This window comes from Candoia aspera, chromosome 5, assembly GCF_035149785.1.
Source record: "Candoia aspera isolate rCanAsp1 chromosome 5, rCanAsp1.hap2, whole genome shotgun sequence".
NCBI lineage: Eukaryota > Metazoa > Chordata > Lepidosauria > Squamata > Boidae > Candoia > Candoia aspera.
In genome coordinates, this window is record NC_086157.1 from 52683009 (window position 1) to 52701324 (window position 18316).

Genomic DNA, 18316 nt, shown 5'->3' on the forward strand with positions numbered 1-18316 from the left:
ACTAAGAAATAGAAAGAAATTAACATAGGAAAGCTTAGAGTCTTATTTTAGCAGCAAGTTCAAGCAATCAGGTAAAATGTTCTGTTATTGCAAGTACAGATTACCTTATTGGGACAGATTATTAGGGTAGTCCCATAAATTATTTACAGATGATGAAGATTTTAGGTGAACTTTTGACGTCATTTCAGAACTGTTAACAGACTGGGCCTTAGTCATGCCCACTGAAATATAAAAAATAATTTTACAACTGAAATGTGGCAAAGCCTCAGGAGGCAACCAAATATTTCCAGAATTGATTAGGAGAAATACAGATTGGTAAGCACCAGTTTTAGCCATCCTTTTAACCTACACTAATCAACCAGCACTTGTTTCTGATTCTTTGGGATTAGTCATTATTGTCCCAACTATAACAAAAGGGCCCAAACCTAACCAATCTGATTATTTCTGTTGGTATTTGTTTGTTTGCAAGGAGCAAGCCACTAAGTTACTATGGTAACAAATCACTTTGGCAGGGTGAACAGGTCAAACTTAAGTATCCCCAGGTTTGGGTGTGAAAAGGATGACCATATAAGATAAAGCTGCTGATTTGCCTGGGGGGAAGCTTGCCACCAGAAAATTTTTTAGTTTTCTGTTTTTAGCTTCAGCAGCAGCAGCAGCAGCAGCAGCTCATTCTCCCAGCTCTGCGTGTGAATGCATGAGCTTGTAAATATGTTTATGTAAGAAGCTTTTTGAGCCTATCCACCTATGGATATGGAAACCTGCTTATGTTTTATGCTTTCTGTAAATACATTTATTTTTATAGAAATGCCTGGTGTGTGTTTTTTCTGATTTCTCAGGCCAAATGCTTTCCAGCACTCTGCCACAATTCCCAACTACTCTGCCTAGTGTAATCAGCAAATAATATGACAGACATTTGTTCCAGATATCTCCATATTGGTTGGAGAAATGGAATGAGAAAACATACTTCCAGGTGGAAAAATAAATGGTGGAACCCAGGGCTGTTCATTGTATCGTATATTGACAAAGCCAGGTTTTGATTATGGGAAGAGATTATGGGCTTTGGAGATCTCTGTATGTCAAATCTCTCCTTATCCTCATTTAAAGTCTATATGAAATTACCAGCTTTTGAATTATTGGTCAGATGGAGGAACAGCTATATAATGGAAGTAACATCAGTAAATGATGTGCCAATATTTGGAAGGCTTTTTTACATTCCTTGTAGCATAGGAAAAGATGTGGAGAGTAGCAAAATGAATCTCATCAACTTAGCCCTGCATATATACAATAAATCTTGTAATTGTTTTATAGATATGGGAAACAAATAGGCAGGACTATAGAGTGGTTGATATGAAAATCTACATCTGTCTTGGGAAATTAGTTGTATCTGATTGTTAATTTATCCCTATGAAACTTTAACTGATTGTCGGTATTCCATTTCAGTATGTTAGTTTTGTTCTGTTTTAACTTGTGTTGTTTTTATTTTTCCTGTTTGTTCTGTACTGCTCAGAGTCTCGCAATTGAGGCAGTCTGCAAATATTGTAAATAAATATACGTGTTTCTGTGTGTGTGTGAGAGAGAGAGAGAGAGAGGAACTAACTGACTGCAGGAGACTGTTGAATAATAAATGCTTTTTTATTATTAGAGTGCCCAGAAATACTTTTTTAGTGCTCTAAAAAGCCATTATTTTAAACATGGCTTCTTCAAAACTGAGTCGATTCAAAGTATTATTATGAAAGACCAAGTTTATGAAAATAAATAAGCCAGTTTATTCCAAAATGTAAGATTTTAATGGGTAAAGGATGAAAATTATATCTGTGATCTAGTATTTTGGCATCAAATAGAGGAAATGATCACTGAAGAAAAAGGCTCCCAATATCTGTTATGATTCCAGTGGGGTCAGACTGAAACAGCAGATGAATTCTCAAGTTCTTTATTACAGCCAGCAACCAAAGCTAGGATAAGTGATACATTGAAAGTGTGGAATATTAATTCCACTTCGTAATGTGCACAGTGAAGGTGAATATGAAATCTACCCTGGATTGTACACAGTGAAACATACTATTATAAAATACATTTATTCAATATCCTTTAAATTGCCCAAACTTGATGGAATAGATTGGATTTGGTCTATATCTTTTTAAAAAAGTCTTAGATCTTATGCTGGAATTCATTTTGCAGTTTGGAAGCAAATTTCTATTTCCCCCCAGACTTGTGGATAGTGGGCGCTGGTTATAGTATGAATCAAATTATGCTCTCTGCCAACAGTATGAACTCTTTCTCTGGGAATTGTATAGATATCCAGAAGTAGATCTTATAATATCAGCCATGTTTGCAATCTCTAGATACATCAAAAAGTAGATTATGACATCCAAGTGAACGTGACCTCTGAGTTCATAAATATCAGCTCCAATTCCCATCAACTGTCTATTTATCACTGGTGTAACCACTAGGGTTCTTTTTACTGTAAAGTTTATTCTTCTGGCAAAAACCACAGCCTTCTATACACTTCCTTTTTTTAAACCCATATTAAACATAGTCATCCATGCCTGGCATGTTCTCTGCACGTTTAATTGGTGCTAACTGATTTGTTATCCTCTTCTTAAATTGTACTCTGGGCTCAAGATTTGCACAGCCTTCATGCTCTGGTTAATTCACAGGAATAAAAATACTGTTGGCAGCAAGCCATTCACTCTTAGGTGAAGCTGACAGCCTTATGAATTAGAAGAAGGTAACAGGCAAGTGTGGGCTCATTAATAGTCCAGAATAATTGTCTTATTATTTGGGACAGCAATGGAGAAAAAGCTGTATTATTATGGATTTGCCCTGGAGTCTCCATTGGGATACTTAAAAATAAGGAGACATTTAAAAAATGCATGAAGGATGTTGACATCCAAACTAATATGAGTTTGGTATCTAAATACACATGACTCTTGGGGAAATTTTATTGCATCTAGATAATACTGTATATAAATCTTTCTGCAGTAAGTTAGAGAAGATTGTTCACATGCATATATTTTAATGTATTTCCACTGGCATTTTGGAATGGTAGATTCTAATACATTCAATACTCAGACTGTGTATCTCAATATGGCAATGTTGCTATTGAATCAATAGATTATGTGCTATTACACTGCTTGTATTTTATATATAAAATATAGGTAATATTTTAAGTTGGTATTCAGAATGAAAGTAAGATGGATCATAAAATAAAAGATGATTTGGTTTCCATTTTAATAGTATTTTTATTGCTCAATTTCCATGATTATGTGAATGATAAATGAGAAATTGGTGGTGTTGCAGCTCCAGAGGATTCTGGATGAAATGAATTATCTAGACTTCTTCCAGTCAGGTTTCAGGCCCGGATATGGGACGGAAATGGCATTGGTTGCACTTATGGATGATCTCTGGCAGAAGCAGGATGGAGGCAGTGCATACATCTTTGCTCTTCTTGACCTCTCAGCAGCTTTCGATACCATCGACCATGTATCCTTTTGGGGCAACTCAGGGAGTTGGGGGTGGGTGGCGTGGTTTTGCACTAGTTCACCTCCTTCCTCCAGCGCCAGTCCCAATCAGTGGTGATAGGGAGTGAGAGATCCAGACCATGGCCCTCCTTTGTGGGGTGCTGCAGGGTTTGGTAGTCTCTCTGCTCCTCTTCAACATCTACATGAAACCACTGGGTGAGATCATCGATCACCACGGGATGAGGTATCATCAATATGTTGATCATCAACGTATCATCAATATGTTGATGATACCCAATTATACATCTCTGTCCTGAGTGAAGTAAGTGATGCTGTGACCACCTTCTCTCAGTGCCTGGGGGCTCTGGGGGTCTGGATGGGGAACAACAGGCTTCAGCTGAACCTTGGTAAAATGAAGTGGCTATGGGTTAATGGCTCCTCTGTATCCAGGAATTTACCATCTTTAGTTCTGGATGGGGTTGCACTGCCCTAGACAGACCTGGTGTGGAATCTGGGAGTTCTTCTGGACTCACGGCTCCTGCTCAAAGCGCAGGTGGCACTCGTGGCAAGGACAGCCTTTGCACAACTTCATGTTGTGCACTAGTTATGCCCTTTCCTGGATCGGGAGGCCCTCCAAACAGTCACTCATGCCCTGGTCACCTCCCATATAGACTATTGCAATGCGCTGTACATGGGGCTACCCTTGAAGAGTATCTGGAAGCTACAGCTGGTCCAGAATGCAACTGCGTGAGCTGCATTGTGTGCCAGTCTGCTTCTGGGCCAAATTCAAGGTATCGGTTATCACCTTTAAAGCCCTACATCGCATGAGTCCAGGTTACCTGAAGGACCGTCTCATCCCCATTACATTGACCTATTCCACCCGGTCATGCAGAGAGGGCATGCTATGGACCCCGCTGGTAAGAGAATTCCATCTGGCAGGGTCCAGGAAGTGGGCCTTCTCTGCAGTGGCTCCCACCCTTTGGAACATTCTTTCCCTGGAGGTGAAGCAAGCCCCATCTCTCCTGACCTTCTAGAAAAAGCTGAAGACCTGGCTCTGCCATCTCGCTTGGGATGGAAAGGGCAGTTGTCATTCCTGGGGATGGCTGGCGCCTTGAAGTGGTCTTCATATAGACACAAATTGAATTAGATCTTTCATTGCCATCCGGATTCTATTTTATACTTATATCTTGTATTTGTATTTATCTTTTATGTATTATTGATGGTTTCATTGCATTTTAAATTTTCTAGCTTTATTTAAGACCACCCAGAGTCCCTCTTCTGGGGGGAGATGGATGGTGGCAAAATTTGATAAATAAATAAAGAAATGATTACAGAATAAATATCATTCATGATTTAAATGGAAGTAAAGGAAATAATAGTGAATCAAGTAGAGTGTATAACATTTTTGGACATAGATTTTTCAGAAACTATATGAATCATTAAAAATCTGTATTAAATTTTTTTGCTGATTTTCATTATTTTCATTACAACTTTTAAAAATATTAAATTAATTTCACAAAAAAAGATATAAATGAAATAATTTTCAATAAAATTATTTTTAAAAGTCCAATGAATATTTGGAATGCTAAGGTGGATATTCAAATGACACCTGGAATTACAGGTAAGCATGGCCTGGAAGAACAAAACGAAGCAGGACATAGGCTAATAGAATTTTGCCACAACAACTCACTCTGCATAACAAACACTCTATTCCAACAACCTAAGAGACAGTTATATACATGGACTTCACCAGATGGACAACACCGAAATCAGACTGACTACATACTTTGCAGCCAAAGGTGGTGGACATCTATATAGTCAGTAAAAACAAGACCTGGAGCTGACTGTAGTTCCGATCACGAACTTCTTATTGCACAATTTAGTATCAGACTAAAGAGATTAGGGAAGACCCACAGATCAGCGAGATATGAGCTCACTAATATCCCTCAGGAATATGCAGTGGAAGTGAAGAATAGATTTCAGGGACTGGACTTAGTAGATAGGGTCCTGGAAGAACTATGGACAGAAGTTCACAACATTGTTCAGGAGGCAGCAACAAAATACATCCCAAAGAAAGAGAAAACCAAAAGGCAAAATGGCTGTCTGCTGAGACACTAGAAGTAGCCCAAGAAAGAAGGAAAGCAAAAGGCAACAGTGATAGGGGGAGATATGCCCAATTCAATGCAAAATTCCAGAGGCTAGCCAGAAGAGATAAGGAATTATTTTTAAACAAGCAATGCGTGGAAGTGGAAGCAGACAATAGACTAGGAAGGACAAGAGACCTCTTCCAGAAAATTAGAAACATCGGAGGTAAATTCCGGGCAAAAATGGGTATGATCAAACACAAAGATGGCAAGGACCTAACAGAAGAAGAAGAGATCAAGAAAAGGTGGCAAGAATATACAGAAGACCTGTATAGGAAGGATAACAATAGCGGGGATAGCTTTGACAGTGTGGTCAGTGAGCTAGAGCCAGACATCCTGAAGAGTGAGGTTGAATGGGCCTTAAGAAGCATTGCTAATAAAAAGGCAGCAGGAGACGACGGCATCCCAGCTGAACTGTTCAAAATCTTGCAAGATGATGCTGTCAAGGTAATGCATGCTATATGCCAGCAAATTTGGAAAACACAAGAATGGCCATCTGATTGGAAAAAATCAACTTATATCCCCATACCAAAAAAGGGAAACACTAAAGAATGTTCAAACTATCAAACAGTGGCACTCATTTCACATGCCAGTAAGGTAATGCTCAAGATCCTGCAAGGTAGACTTCAGCAATTCATGGAGCGAGAATTGCCAGATGTACAAGCTGGGTTTAGAAAAGGCAGAGGAACTAGGGACCAAATTGCCAATATCCACTGGATAATGGAAAACTGCCAGGGAGTTTCAGAAAAACATCTATTTCTGTTTTATTGACTATTCTAAAGCCTTTGACTGTGTGGACCATAACAAACTGTGGCAAGCTCTTAGCAGTATGGGGATACCAAGTCATCTTGTATGCCTCCTGAGGAATCTGTATAATGACCAAGTAGCAACAGTAAGAACAGACCACAGAACGGACTGGTTTAAGATTGGGAAAGGAGTACAGTAGGGTTGCATACTCTCACCCTACCTATTCAACTTGTACGCAGAACACATCATGCAACATGCTTGAGAAATCCAAGGCTGGAGTTAAAATCGCTGGAAGAAACATTAACAATCTCAGATATGCAGACGATACCACTTTAATGGCTGAAAGCAAAGAGGAACTGAGGAGCCTTATGATGAAGGTGAAAGAAGAAAGTGCAAAAGCTGGCTTGCAGCTAAACCTCAAAAAAACCAATATTATGGCAACCAGCTTGATTGATAACTGGCAAATAGAGGGGGAAAACATAGAGGCAGTGAAAGAGTTTGTATTTCTAGGTGCGAAGATTACTGCAGATGCTGACTGCAGTCATGAAATCAGAAGATGTTTAATCCTTGGGAGGAGAGCAATGACAAATCTCGATAAAATAGTTAAGAGCAGAGACATCACACTGACAACAAAGGTCTGCATAGTTAAAGCAATGGTATTCCTCGTAGTAACTTTTGGCTATAAGAGCTGGACTATAAGGAAGGCTGAGAGAAGGAAGATAGATGCTTTTGAACTGTGGTGTTGGAGGAAAATTCTGAGAGTGCCTTGGACTGCAAGAAGATCAAACCAGTCTATACTCCAGGAAATAAAGCCAGACTGCTCACTTGAGGGAATGATATTAAAGGCAAAACTGAAATACTTTGGCCACATAATGAGAAGACAGGACACCCTGGAGAAGATGCTGATGCTAGGGAGAGTGGAAGGCAAAAGGAAGAGGAACCGACCAAGGGCAAGATGGATAGATGATATTCTAGAGGTGACAGACTTGTCCCTGGGGGAGCTGGGGGTGCTGACGACTGACAGGCAGCTCTGTCGTGGACTGGTCCATGAAGTCACGAAGAGTTGGAAGCAACTGAACAAATAAACAACAAAACCAATGAATATTAGAAAACAATGCCCCTGGAAGCAGCTATTATTTGCTCAAGTCTTGCTGTTCCAAGAAACAATATCTTTGCAATATAGAAAACAGTTGAGATGCAAACTTCAAAATAGTATAATGAAACTGCACAGCAGCTTTTCAAATCTTGAAGCCGAATATGTGGTAAGGGATATAAGCTTCTACATGAATAGTAAAATGCTTGAATTAAAGCTAGTCACATGTCCAACTCAGTGTTAATGAAGTGGGGAAAAAATGGCTAATTAGTTTATGCAGAGTAGACAACTGATGGTGGTACCTGTGAAGTACAATTTAGAGACATGCATTTCCAATTTAACTTTGTGACACCAGCCACTACAAATATATTGGTTGATTATAATCTAACAGATGTGTTTTTAGCTGAAGATGGAACCTTTAATAGAAAGGTCCTTTTCTAAATTACCATAGAGATGTCAGTCCTACTTCTGGAGCTTGATGAGAATGTGTGTTTCATATTTGAATTTTGGTGTTTTGAGAAAGTGAAACATCATGAAGGCACATATTTTCTACTAACTGCCTGTTTATCAATTACATTAAGGTGTCTTCCAATATTGGGTGACACTGATTTGAGTCTTCCAGCCTCTAAGCTTCCAGGACTTTTGGAAGCTAAGCAAATTAACTTTCAAGTTTACTATTTGGGTTTTTAAAGTAGCAGTCCTTATTTATGCTAGATATATAACCCAATGAGCAAGTCAATTCTTTTTACAAGCAGTAATAGTCATAATAAAAATATATATAGTTTTGTAATAAAATATATGAATGATGGGGGAGGGAAGTAATAAAATAACTATGCAAGATGAATAAACTAATTAAAAAACAATTGAACATAAATATTTACATCCAGGAGTCATTTATGAGTTAATGTATTACATTATAATATCATTGTAAAAATAATCCATGGTATTGTGATGTGCTTAACAAATGAGCCACTCATCTACTCTCCACACCAATAATATGATCACATCACAGACATTACCACTTATAACTATGTTAGTAACACAAAATGAAGTGCCCATAGTACCACTTAAAATACCTAAATCTAATGATTTGTTGATGCTGCTGTAAAAAGAAAATGAGATAATCTAAACTTGCTTTGGGCTTTTATTTACTATTAGCGTTGTGAGAAACCTGCTCACTTAAAATAGACCAAAGTGATTGGAGAGAGATGGAACAAAATATACTTTTATTGGAGTGTACTATGGTGGTGATCACAGGACTCCTCGCCAACAGAGAGAGTGTGAGAGTCCTGAATGAAGCGTCTCTACAGATTGTGTAAGTTTGGTTTGTACTTTAGAAAAGAAAGATAAAAGAAGCAGTCCCATCACAATGTGACCCTTAAGCTTGAATGCTGTGATAAGCTGTTGGAATGACCTCCTTGCTATATTTCACATTGGTAGAACCCTTCCTGGTATTATCAACATATACAATAAAGAGCATTGTTTATGTTACAGTCTCTTTTTACACCATTCCATTCACCTTCTGAAGGAGGACAGTGGTCTGGTTTCTAGGCACTGGGCTACACAGATATGAATGTGTAGCTATGACTGAAAATGTTTATTTCTAAGGCATCCTAATAAAAATATTAGACCTTCACACTAGTATATATAAAAAGTGAGCTCTGATTATCAATAGCAAGGGCAAGTTCAGACTGTTTCAATTCTATTAAATCAATGTGAATTAGTAGAGTTCTACTAATTCTTCTTCTACTGATTTTCTAATTTAAAAATGGCCTAAAGAAACCCCCCCCCCAATATATACACATTACTGAATACAATTTGCTCATCTATATGAAGGTCTGTTAAGACTCTGTTTTAACGATCTATGTGTGTATAGGGTGGGAAGTAGCAAGATTATCTTACTTCTCTCAAAATAAGAAAAGACAAGGAGTATAACTGACTCCTGAAGTTATTATTTATTTAACATGGGACCATTAGTCTCTATTCTCTTCACTCTTATAAATGGAATATATATTTAAAGATCATAAATGGAGTGACGCATCTAGATATAGCTTTAAAAACTTTTGATTGTTTTGGTTGATGTATCCCCTCTGTGAAAGTGGTTCATAGTTTCTCATAGTCAGTGTTTCTCAACGTTGGCAACTTTAAGATGTCTGGATTTCAACTCCCAGAATTCCCTAGCCAGCCATGCTGGCTGGCGAATTCTGGGAGTTGAAGTCCACACATCTTAAAGTTGCCAAGGTTGAGAAACACTGGTTACAACAATGTTATAATTTCAATTGCTTGGCTTACCTGCCACTGCTTCAGGAGCTCCCGCACTCCTTGAGCATCCTCTAGGATTCTCTCTTTATGTGTGGCATCCTGTAGGACATTGGCAGTGGTTTCTGCTTCTGTAAGCCAGGCAAGAAACTTTTCCAGATCTAAGTAGAACTGCTGCAAGAGCCGTAAGCCTGCTTCCAATGAGGCCTCTCGCTCCCCAACCCTGTGAAAGCGCAAAGATAGTCAGGTATACAGAATACAAATACATAGCAGGTATAACCAGTATAGATCAGAGAGTAAAATTACGAAACTATAAATTATGATTAAGCATTTTTTACAAAAAGAAAAGAAAAACGGTTACGATTAATATACAGAACAGGTTAAAGAAGAAAAAAAGTAAAAATGCAAAAATATAAAGACTAAAATTCACTAAAATATAATTAAAAACTATTAGCTTACAAATTATACCCCCCCTCCCCATTATACCCTGGCTGTTGATTACAACTAATATATTAGGAAATGTTTCTGATTTCTATTTGTATTTATCTCAGTTGTTGTAAGTAGCCTTATATTAAGCAGAAGTACAATCCAAAAGTTAAACACTGCTAAAAATCCTTCATTTTGCTATCAATAGTATTTCATTCTGCTTCTCTTGGTCCTTTCAAATGGGATGCAGTTAAAATAGCTTCTTCATCTTTAAAATAAAAGATCATTTCTGATCATCTTCTGTTGTAGCTAGTTGTCACCTTGAAATTCTCCTGGGTTTGGCTCTGACATACATACCCTTGTAATATATGTTTGTGTTATTCATATACAAGCAGTGTATTTAAAGAAGCCATACTCCTAAGGCATCTTCCTGACATACTGTGTGAAGGTCAATAATCACACAAAACTGGCTGTGCCTTTATCATCAGCAGAACATATTAAGCCATAAACAATTCCTGCCAGGCTGAACCAGCAAGTCCAAAAAGTGAACAGTTCTTTTCATCATGGGCTGCATTTTGCTGAACACAAAAGCTTATGCTGTATAATTATTATTTTAAAAATGAGTAAAATATTTTTGCTTGTTCTCATCTTTTAAATATGAAACACATAGAACAGATGGAAATAGCTTTTTAACAGTTCCCCCTGCAGAAATGTGCATTAATGTCTTCCACTATATAAAATAAATGCTATGAAGCTTACACGTAGAGTTTCAAATGTCCTACAGGTTAGGCTACAGATGTGCTGCAGGTTAGGCTTCAGATCACTTCCCAGTCATTATGGCATTGAAAAAGTAACTGATAGCATATTGTTATGAAAAGAACAAGGCAAAATACATACTAAGAAATAGTCCACCATGCTTTATTACATAAAAGGAAAGAAGGTACAAGTCTCCAGAGAGAAACACATATACACATCAGACTTCATTCCAACCATGGGAATAAAACACAAAATTCACTGCCCAATTCACTATTAAATGCAAATGGCACTGTAATTTAGGCTCTCACCACCTGAGATGCTAGTTGATTGAATAACCATAAGGTGTTCCACTAAGAGCTGCCTTTAAAGAACCCCAGAACCTGCAGTTGGTACAAAATGGAGCAACCCACTTGTTAACTGGTACCAAGAACACAATATACTGCATTGGCTGCCAATAGATTTTCAGCTGCAATTTAGAGTGCTAGCAATAAAGCTTTATATGGCTTGGTACTGCCTCCTCTAGCTAAAATGGACTCTTCCAATACAAATATCCCAGGAAAACTGCTTGTGATTCCCCACTTCTGTGAGGTCAGGGTGCTGCAGCTAATTTTTGTTGTCAGGGCACCTGTGTTATGGAACAAACTTCTACTGCAAGTTTTCATACAGTCCCAGCGCCCATTTCAGTGGCTACTGGGTTTGGATACTAAATTTGGTAAACTGTGGGAATATGGATTGGTGGCAGAGAATGGAATCAGAAATGTAGACAGAGCTTAAGAAAAGATCCGACTCTGAGCTTGCACCTGTTCTGTATTGGCTAGATCTGATTGACTGATGAAGTGCCATCAAGTTTGGTGCCGACTCTTAGTTACCACACAGATTTTTTTCCATGGCTATCAGTCCCTAACCTAGTTTTCTGTTAAACCCAACACAATGATGTTTTTTAATACATGTTCAGAATCTATGGAGAATAGCTCTTAATCTTTTTGTGCACAGGGCAAGTTAACATTTTGGAGAAGTTATACTGACACTGTTAACACTTATATATTCTTTATCTGGTAGAATACTAGTTTTGATGTATGTGGGAAAGGAGTATTATATACTGTTTCTCAGTACTCAGAGGACCAATTAAACATTGAATAATTAGACAATATAGGACATAAACATGTTTAAAGAGCAGAAATTCATGCATAGTTAAGACCGATAGCTTGGTTGTCACAAGGCATTTCCAGAGGCTCTTTCCTTTCATTTTATGTGTTCTGGTTATTGTCTTTTCCTTTTCTTTTTTCTCATTTTATTTTGTCCTATAGTCATGTGCCTTATCTTCCCCTATCCTCTCTAAGTTTGCTTAACTTTCTTGCTGCTTTCCCTAAGAAAAAACCTGACAAGTAAACTATCTACTTCTATTCTAACAAAACAACAGCCCACTGTTTAATTGAAGTATCCTCTGGAAGTGTAAAATTCAGTTTCTAGAATTCACAGCAATGGTCATGCTGGCTGGGAAATTCTAGAAATTGAGGCCCAGAATTCTAGAGGGTGCATAATTTGAAGAAGGCTGATCTACTGCATAAAAAGTATGAACTGATAGTGTACTGTTACAGATTATTAATACTGTGTTTGTATATCTCTCTTCTATCCAGGGCAATCCAGAATGGTGTACAGCAGAGAACACTTACGGCAAAACAACTGATAATACAGCAAAATGATAAAAATAATAGAAGTGCAGCAAGCTATATAAAATTAGACCATTTATAAAATATTAATGTATGGGAGTTTCATCCCAGAGGGAATTATTATTTGCAAAAGTCAAATGAAATCCAAACAGCCCATTGTCTTTGCAACATTCTTATGACTTTCAGCCACAGCACAAAGCCTACGTATATTGACTCAACCATTTCTAGGTATCTACAATTCATTTTATACTGAAAACAGGGCCCTATTCATGGATGCAGTGTCTACACATTTACAATTTATTCATAGTAGGTAATGTACAGGCTACCAAGTGCATTGTATTGGCTAAGGGTGGGATGGTTGAAGAAGGGGCCAGAGGGTCTTAGGCCACATATAGCCATTATGTACGCGTAACAGTTGGTCAGCATCAGGACTATCAAGTGCTGTGTGAAGAGTGTGCACATTCACCATTCACCAAAATCAGTCTCCAGTTTGAAAATCCATTCCTTTCCACAATTAATTTTTTCAGATGCCATATATGGAGATCAGTGGAGATGCACTGCTAATAAATGGAACAGAGTCCTGCCTTCATTTATAGGAGGCAAGATAGCTGCTGCCCAGCAAGATGAATTTCACAGCACTTGCAGAAGTCAGGAAGCCCTCCAGCAAACCACTGACCTACTCCTCTCATGCTTCTTACTGCCAGCACTCAGTTGCTGTACATAAGCAGTGACAGGAGATTGATCTTTACTGAATATACCACTGTAGCCACCTAGCTGAGACTGTCCATCAGTTTTGCCAAGTCTTCAACAGGTGATCAGCAGTATATCCATACCACACCGAGTGGCTCTGGACAATTGATCAGTGGTACATTGTTGCTCGTAGGTTCCCTGCTATCCAGCTGGCCCAGTCAGTTGTGCCATCTCACCTGGTTCCTGGTTTACCAATGTCCACTGAACACACTTTTCTTCACAGCCGCAGTTGCCTTGGAGAATCTGAACATCATTTCCTTCTGCAGTCTCCACAGAGCCGTGCAACACAAGACCTTGGCTCAGAGAAATCTAAAGATCTTCCAAACCTTCATCAACTTTCCACAATATGACACTCCACCTTCAACGTTCTTCACCACCAATATCAAGTGGCAGTCACTAACTTCCACTCAATCTGCCACATTTATGGAGTAGAAGTGGAAAGAATGCTGCTGCATTCAATACTTCTAGACATCTACAGGCCTACATCAAGATTTGTCAAACTTTAGAAAAGTTACTATCCCAGAGACATATTCTCAAATTACAAACATCAACAGAATGCCCACATAAATCACTAAATAGAAGAAATAAACAACACATAAAAAGGGGGCACAGGTATTCATAATCTTTGCATATGCTAATATACCAAATTGCTAAAATATATTTCATCATAGGCTTGGGAAGGCTATGTTTCTATTATCTTGGTGCTAGTGATAAATTAAAGGCATCTGCTTTCTTTGTTAAGAATTTCTATTTGAATTAGACAGTTCTTAACACAGACGCTTAAAAAAAAGAGTATTTTCTGTTAATGATCACCTGTGACCTATCATGTTATCTACATGTGTGGAATTACTTCTTCTGGTGTCTTGAAGTTGGCAGACAGAATGGCAAGATCAAGTAACTATTCATGATCATAATACTGAGACAGTAACAAGTTAATCCACAGTGAAAATGAGCCAAATGTTATCCGGAAACACTTAAAAGATTAGAAACAAAGAGAGAAGAAAAACTAGACAATCATCCAGGCCATGAATCACAACCAAGAAGTCAAAGGGTTCATTCACAAAGAAATCTAAAATCAAGGGCTGGGAAATTAGTATGAAACAGCACAACAGAAAGGCTGTTACAGATAATCCAGCACAACTCTGCTCCCGAACAAAGGCTTATATACCTTGGTCTCAGTACAGCTGTTGGGCTACTTGGAACTTGTTTGTGATTTAAGCCATTATTTCTGAAAAAGCCTTTCCCTATACATTAGTACTCCTTGATCTTCTTGGCATAATCTCTGTATGTTTTGGACTCAGCTGTCTTGAACAGAAACAGAGAATGGGCCAGACAAAGGCTTCTATGAAGCTCTTGGGTTTCCAGAATGATGATTAAAGGAGATCATAGTCAAACTGAATTTAGCTGAAGAATATCATCCCAAAAAGGGAAGGTGGGATGAAAAGGAAAGAAATTGAGATACATGCAGTGATTTAGGACTAAGGTTGCAGAAGATCTGCAGATTGTATCAATGAATGACATGGTAACAAAGAATCAGAAGGCATTATAAATATGGAAAGAAAATTTCTTAATTCTTTGCAGCATATTACCCTTGAAATTTTATAGTAGTAAACAATGGTGTCAAAAATAGTACAATAATTACTTGGGTAAAATTCATTTAAAATACAATCTTGACTTTCAAGGGTACTTAAGTGTGAAGTGATTATGAAAATAATTTGATTTTAAAAGCATCTAATTATTGCAAAAACAACAAAATTTAACAAGAATTAAATGTGCTGATTGTATTACAAGACAGCAGTTAAGAGTCACTAAATTGAAAAGTGTAGTTTTCATTTAAAATTCTCAAAGTCTAAGCTTGCAGCCCTATTCTTCATATCATGTACAAGGATAAGACACAGTTTCCAGGCGTCCATTTTTAAAAGGAGTGAAGTAAAACTGAATGAATTATCAATATTGAGTAGCAATAACAGTAAAATATTTTATTAAGAATTAAACTACATTATCAATACATCAAGAAACTCAGTATACATAAGCATAAATGATGGTTTATTGTTTTTCATAAGGATCTCCTTTAACTAGCTCTTCATAACTATATTTTATTTTTCTCAGAATCAAAGTTAGACCTAGATATTTTTCTACCTGGAGCAGAACCAAAATAATGTTTCTCCTCTTTCCCCCACCATCAATATTTAAAATCTTGCAGCCCACTCAGATACTGCTTTCATTTACCTTTTCCTCATAATCAACGAATATGACACCTTATGAATCGGGATTTAGAAGAAACTAATAAGAAAGGAGGATTAGAGTTCCTAAGACAATGATAAAGTACAATTACAAACAATTCAGACATAGTTAAAATAAATGGAAATCAGAAGAATACAATAATTTTAATGAAAATAAAAAAGGACATATTTAGAAGGTAGGAGGAGGGACAGGTCACTAAAAAGAGTATATGTTGCTTGGTGAGTGGGTGGCCTTAGAAATTGAATGAATGCAGTTAGCCTATATTTGAAGAGATGGTATAATAAAAACTACAACTCAGAATGAAGTTAAAATAACAAAGGACGTTATACAACAACAAAGGCTGTTTTAAGGCCATGGGCTTAATTGCTTCTTTTCTTTTGACTTTTCTTTTAACACTCTCACATCATTACATCCAGTGTATAGAGCATTCAAAATATTCTGTCAAAACAACCAAAAGTTCTTTTATGCTTGAAACACAATCTTAAAAAACAAAATGTGAGAGCAAGGTCTGAAGCAAACAACCTTGAACCAAACTAGTTCATTTCTGTAACAAGAGACAGGTGGAAATTTTCCTTCTCATCCCCAGAAATAGAGGCTTCAAGACCATTGTGCTTGTAGGAGAAAAAAAATGCAAGGATTTCATTTGATCTTACTACAAAGAGGGCTCATATTTAATACATACCAGTCACTGAAATTATTTTGTAACAGTTTACTTTTAAACACAATAAATTTACTTAGCAATTTTTTTGTTGGAAAAGTGAAACCATTATAAAAATTCCAGGATCTCTTCAGTGCCACGCCTCTTCCAGATCTTGCAATTTGCCAGGAAAACATTTATTCCAACCTTGAAACAAAATTCTCAAAACCCTTATGTTGTATTTCAAGATCACAACGTTTCATAATCGAAACTTGCACATCCCTGTTTGCAGCTCCAGATACATCTGAATGATACTAATTATCTAGATTTAATTTGTCTCATAGACCAGATTATAGGTTCTTGATTTGGAGGATGATCTGCATTGGAATCTAGGGGAATGCAGCCCCGCTGGGGGACTCTTGTTCATCCAGACTATTGACTTATGATAACCCATAAATCACAGTGAAGACATTGTGTGGGTCTACTTGTTTAACTAAACATTAATTTTCCTTTTCAGTGGACTGATGCCTCTCATTTGTTCAATTATTTCCAATTAGTTGAGATTAAAACTGTTTTCAAACATTGTAACATTATGAGCAGTGTCTAGTTTTGAAAAGTGATGGTGATATACCTCAAAGCACCCAGCTGACAAAGTGAAATGGGCCATTCCATTTCTAAAGGTCTCTTCATTGTATCTTCTATGCATGCACAGAAGGCCAGCAAAGCAGGTACTTTCAGTAAGTGTTGCCCATGCTGAATTTCTGGTAGTTCTAGGCAACACTTCACTTCACAGAGAGCAGTGCATTCAAACTTATTTCAGTAAAAGCGAAGTGTCCCTCTGAAGCTTCACATGAACCTTATTTTTAGGTCTTTTAGTTTGTGTTCTGATTTTTTTCTATGTATTCTGGATTACTAGAAAGCCTTTTCAATAAAAACAGAGATTTAGATTCAATTTTGGCATAAAAGAAACAAGATTTTGACAAATGACCTAGAATTCTTTTGAGCACCTGAGTCAATATAAATGTGATTAAGATCAGCTTAAATTCAAAGCTGATTTATATTTTAAGAAGCTTCTCAATTTTTATCTCTTGACACTGTTTTAAGAAAATGAAAAACCTACTAATAATCTTCGTCAGGATCATCCTTCAACTGTCTATTATGAAAGGTGGATGCTATTTTCCACACTCCCAAACTTTTTATTTTAGTTTCACATAGTTAGAATATTGAATTTTGGGATTTAATTCCTCTTTGGTTTCACCTTAAAAGCCCATTGACTCAGCTGAAATCTTAGCAGGTATTGTTATCCTTGTTTATATGAGTATTGGTCTTAATGTCAGAACTAAGTGCTGCAAGAATATGGAAACTATTTGGTCACTGAAATAGTTTTGATTCAATAATATCACAGAAGAACTCCAGTTTAAGACCAGCTGGTAAATTGGAAGACTCAACTATTATTATCTTAGATCACATTTTAATCAAACTTCTGTAGAATTTTGGATTAATCCAAATTAATTTTGGATTAATTTTGGATTAGGTTTCCATTAATCTACTTTTTATTTAAAGATTTGTTATCTTATCTCTTTAGTTTTTATGCCACTGTTGTCTCTGAAAGTCTGCATTTGTTAGACAACTTGAGAGAAGTAACCTAGGCTCCTAATCTAGTTACTTACCTTTACAATTTTATTATATACTTTATTTATTGTTATTTATATGCTGCCTCTTCTTGGGGGCTAGATATGCCGGGGGCTAAATATGCCTCTACTCTGTAGAATGTTGAAGACAGGCCTCTTCAGCAAAATATTTAGATAGGAAAGTAGCAAAAGTGTTTTTAAATGATTTTTTTTACTAACAATTTAATTATAATTGTTTTTAAATTGTCTATTATTTTGATATATATTTTATTATCTTGTGTTTTTATTGTATTTATTGTAGGCTGCATAGTTGCAGCTTCCAAGTCATCCAATTGGAGTAGTCTATCTGAGAGATTACAAAAGTATGAGACAGAAGTCTTCAGTGATTGTCCAGGAAAGGGCACAATTGGCTGACCCACCAAAGCTGGCCGAAGTCTCTTCTGGCCAGAGCTTCTATCTATAGTTCCAGCAGAAACCATGAGTACAAAAGCACTTCAG

General features: G+C 37.1%; 1 protein-coding gene across 4 annotated transcripts in view; it reads right to left on the minus strand.

Moving 5' to 3' along the window:
- The window catches only part of DMD (dystrophin), an 895878-nt gene that overhangs the window by 170003 nt on the left and 707559 nt on the right, over positions 1 to 18316 (minus strand). For all 4 annotated transcript variants that reach the window (XR_010068066.1, XM_063305215.1, XM_063305211.1 and 1 more), the window contains one exon: positions 9738 to 9927. Coding sequence is in view for 3 of the 4 variants with exons in the window: in XM_063305215.1 (XP_063161285.1) it covers positions 9738 to 9927 (190 nt within the window). In the remaining variant the exon portion in view is untranslated. The remainder of the gene's footprint in view (positions 1 to 9737; positions 9928 to 18316) is intronic.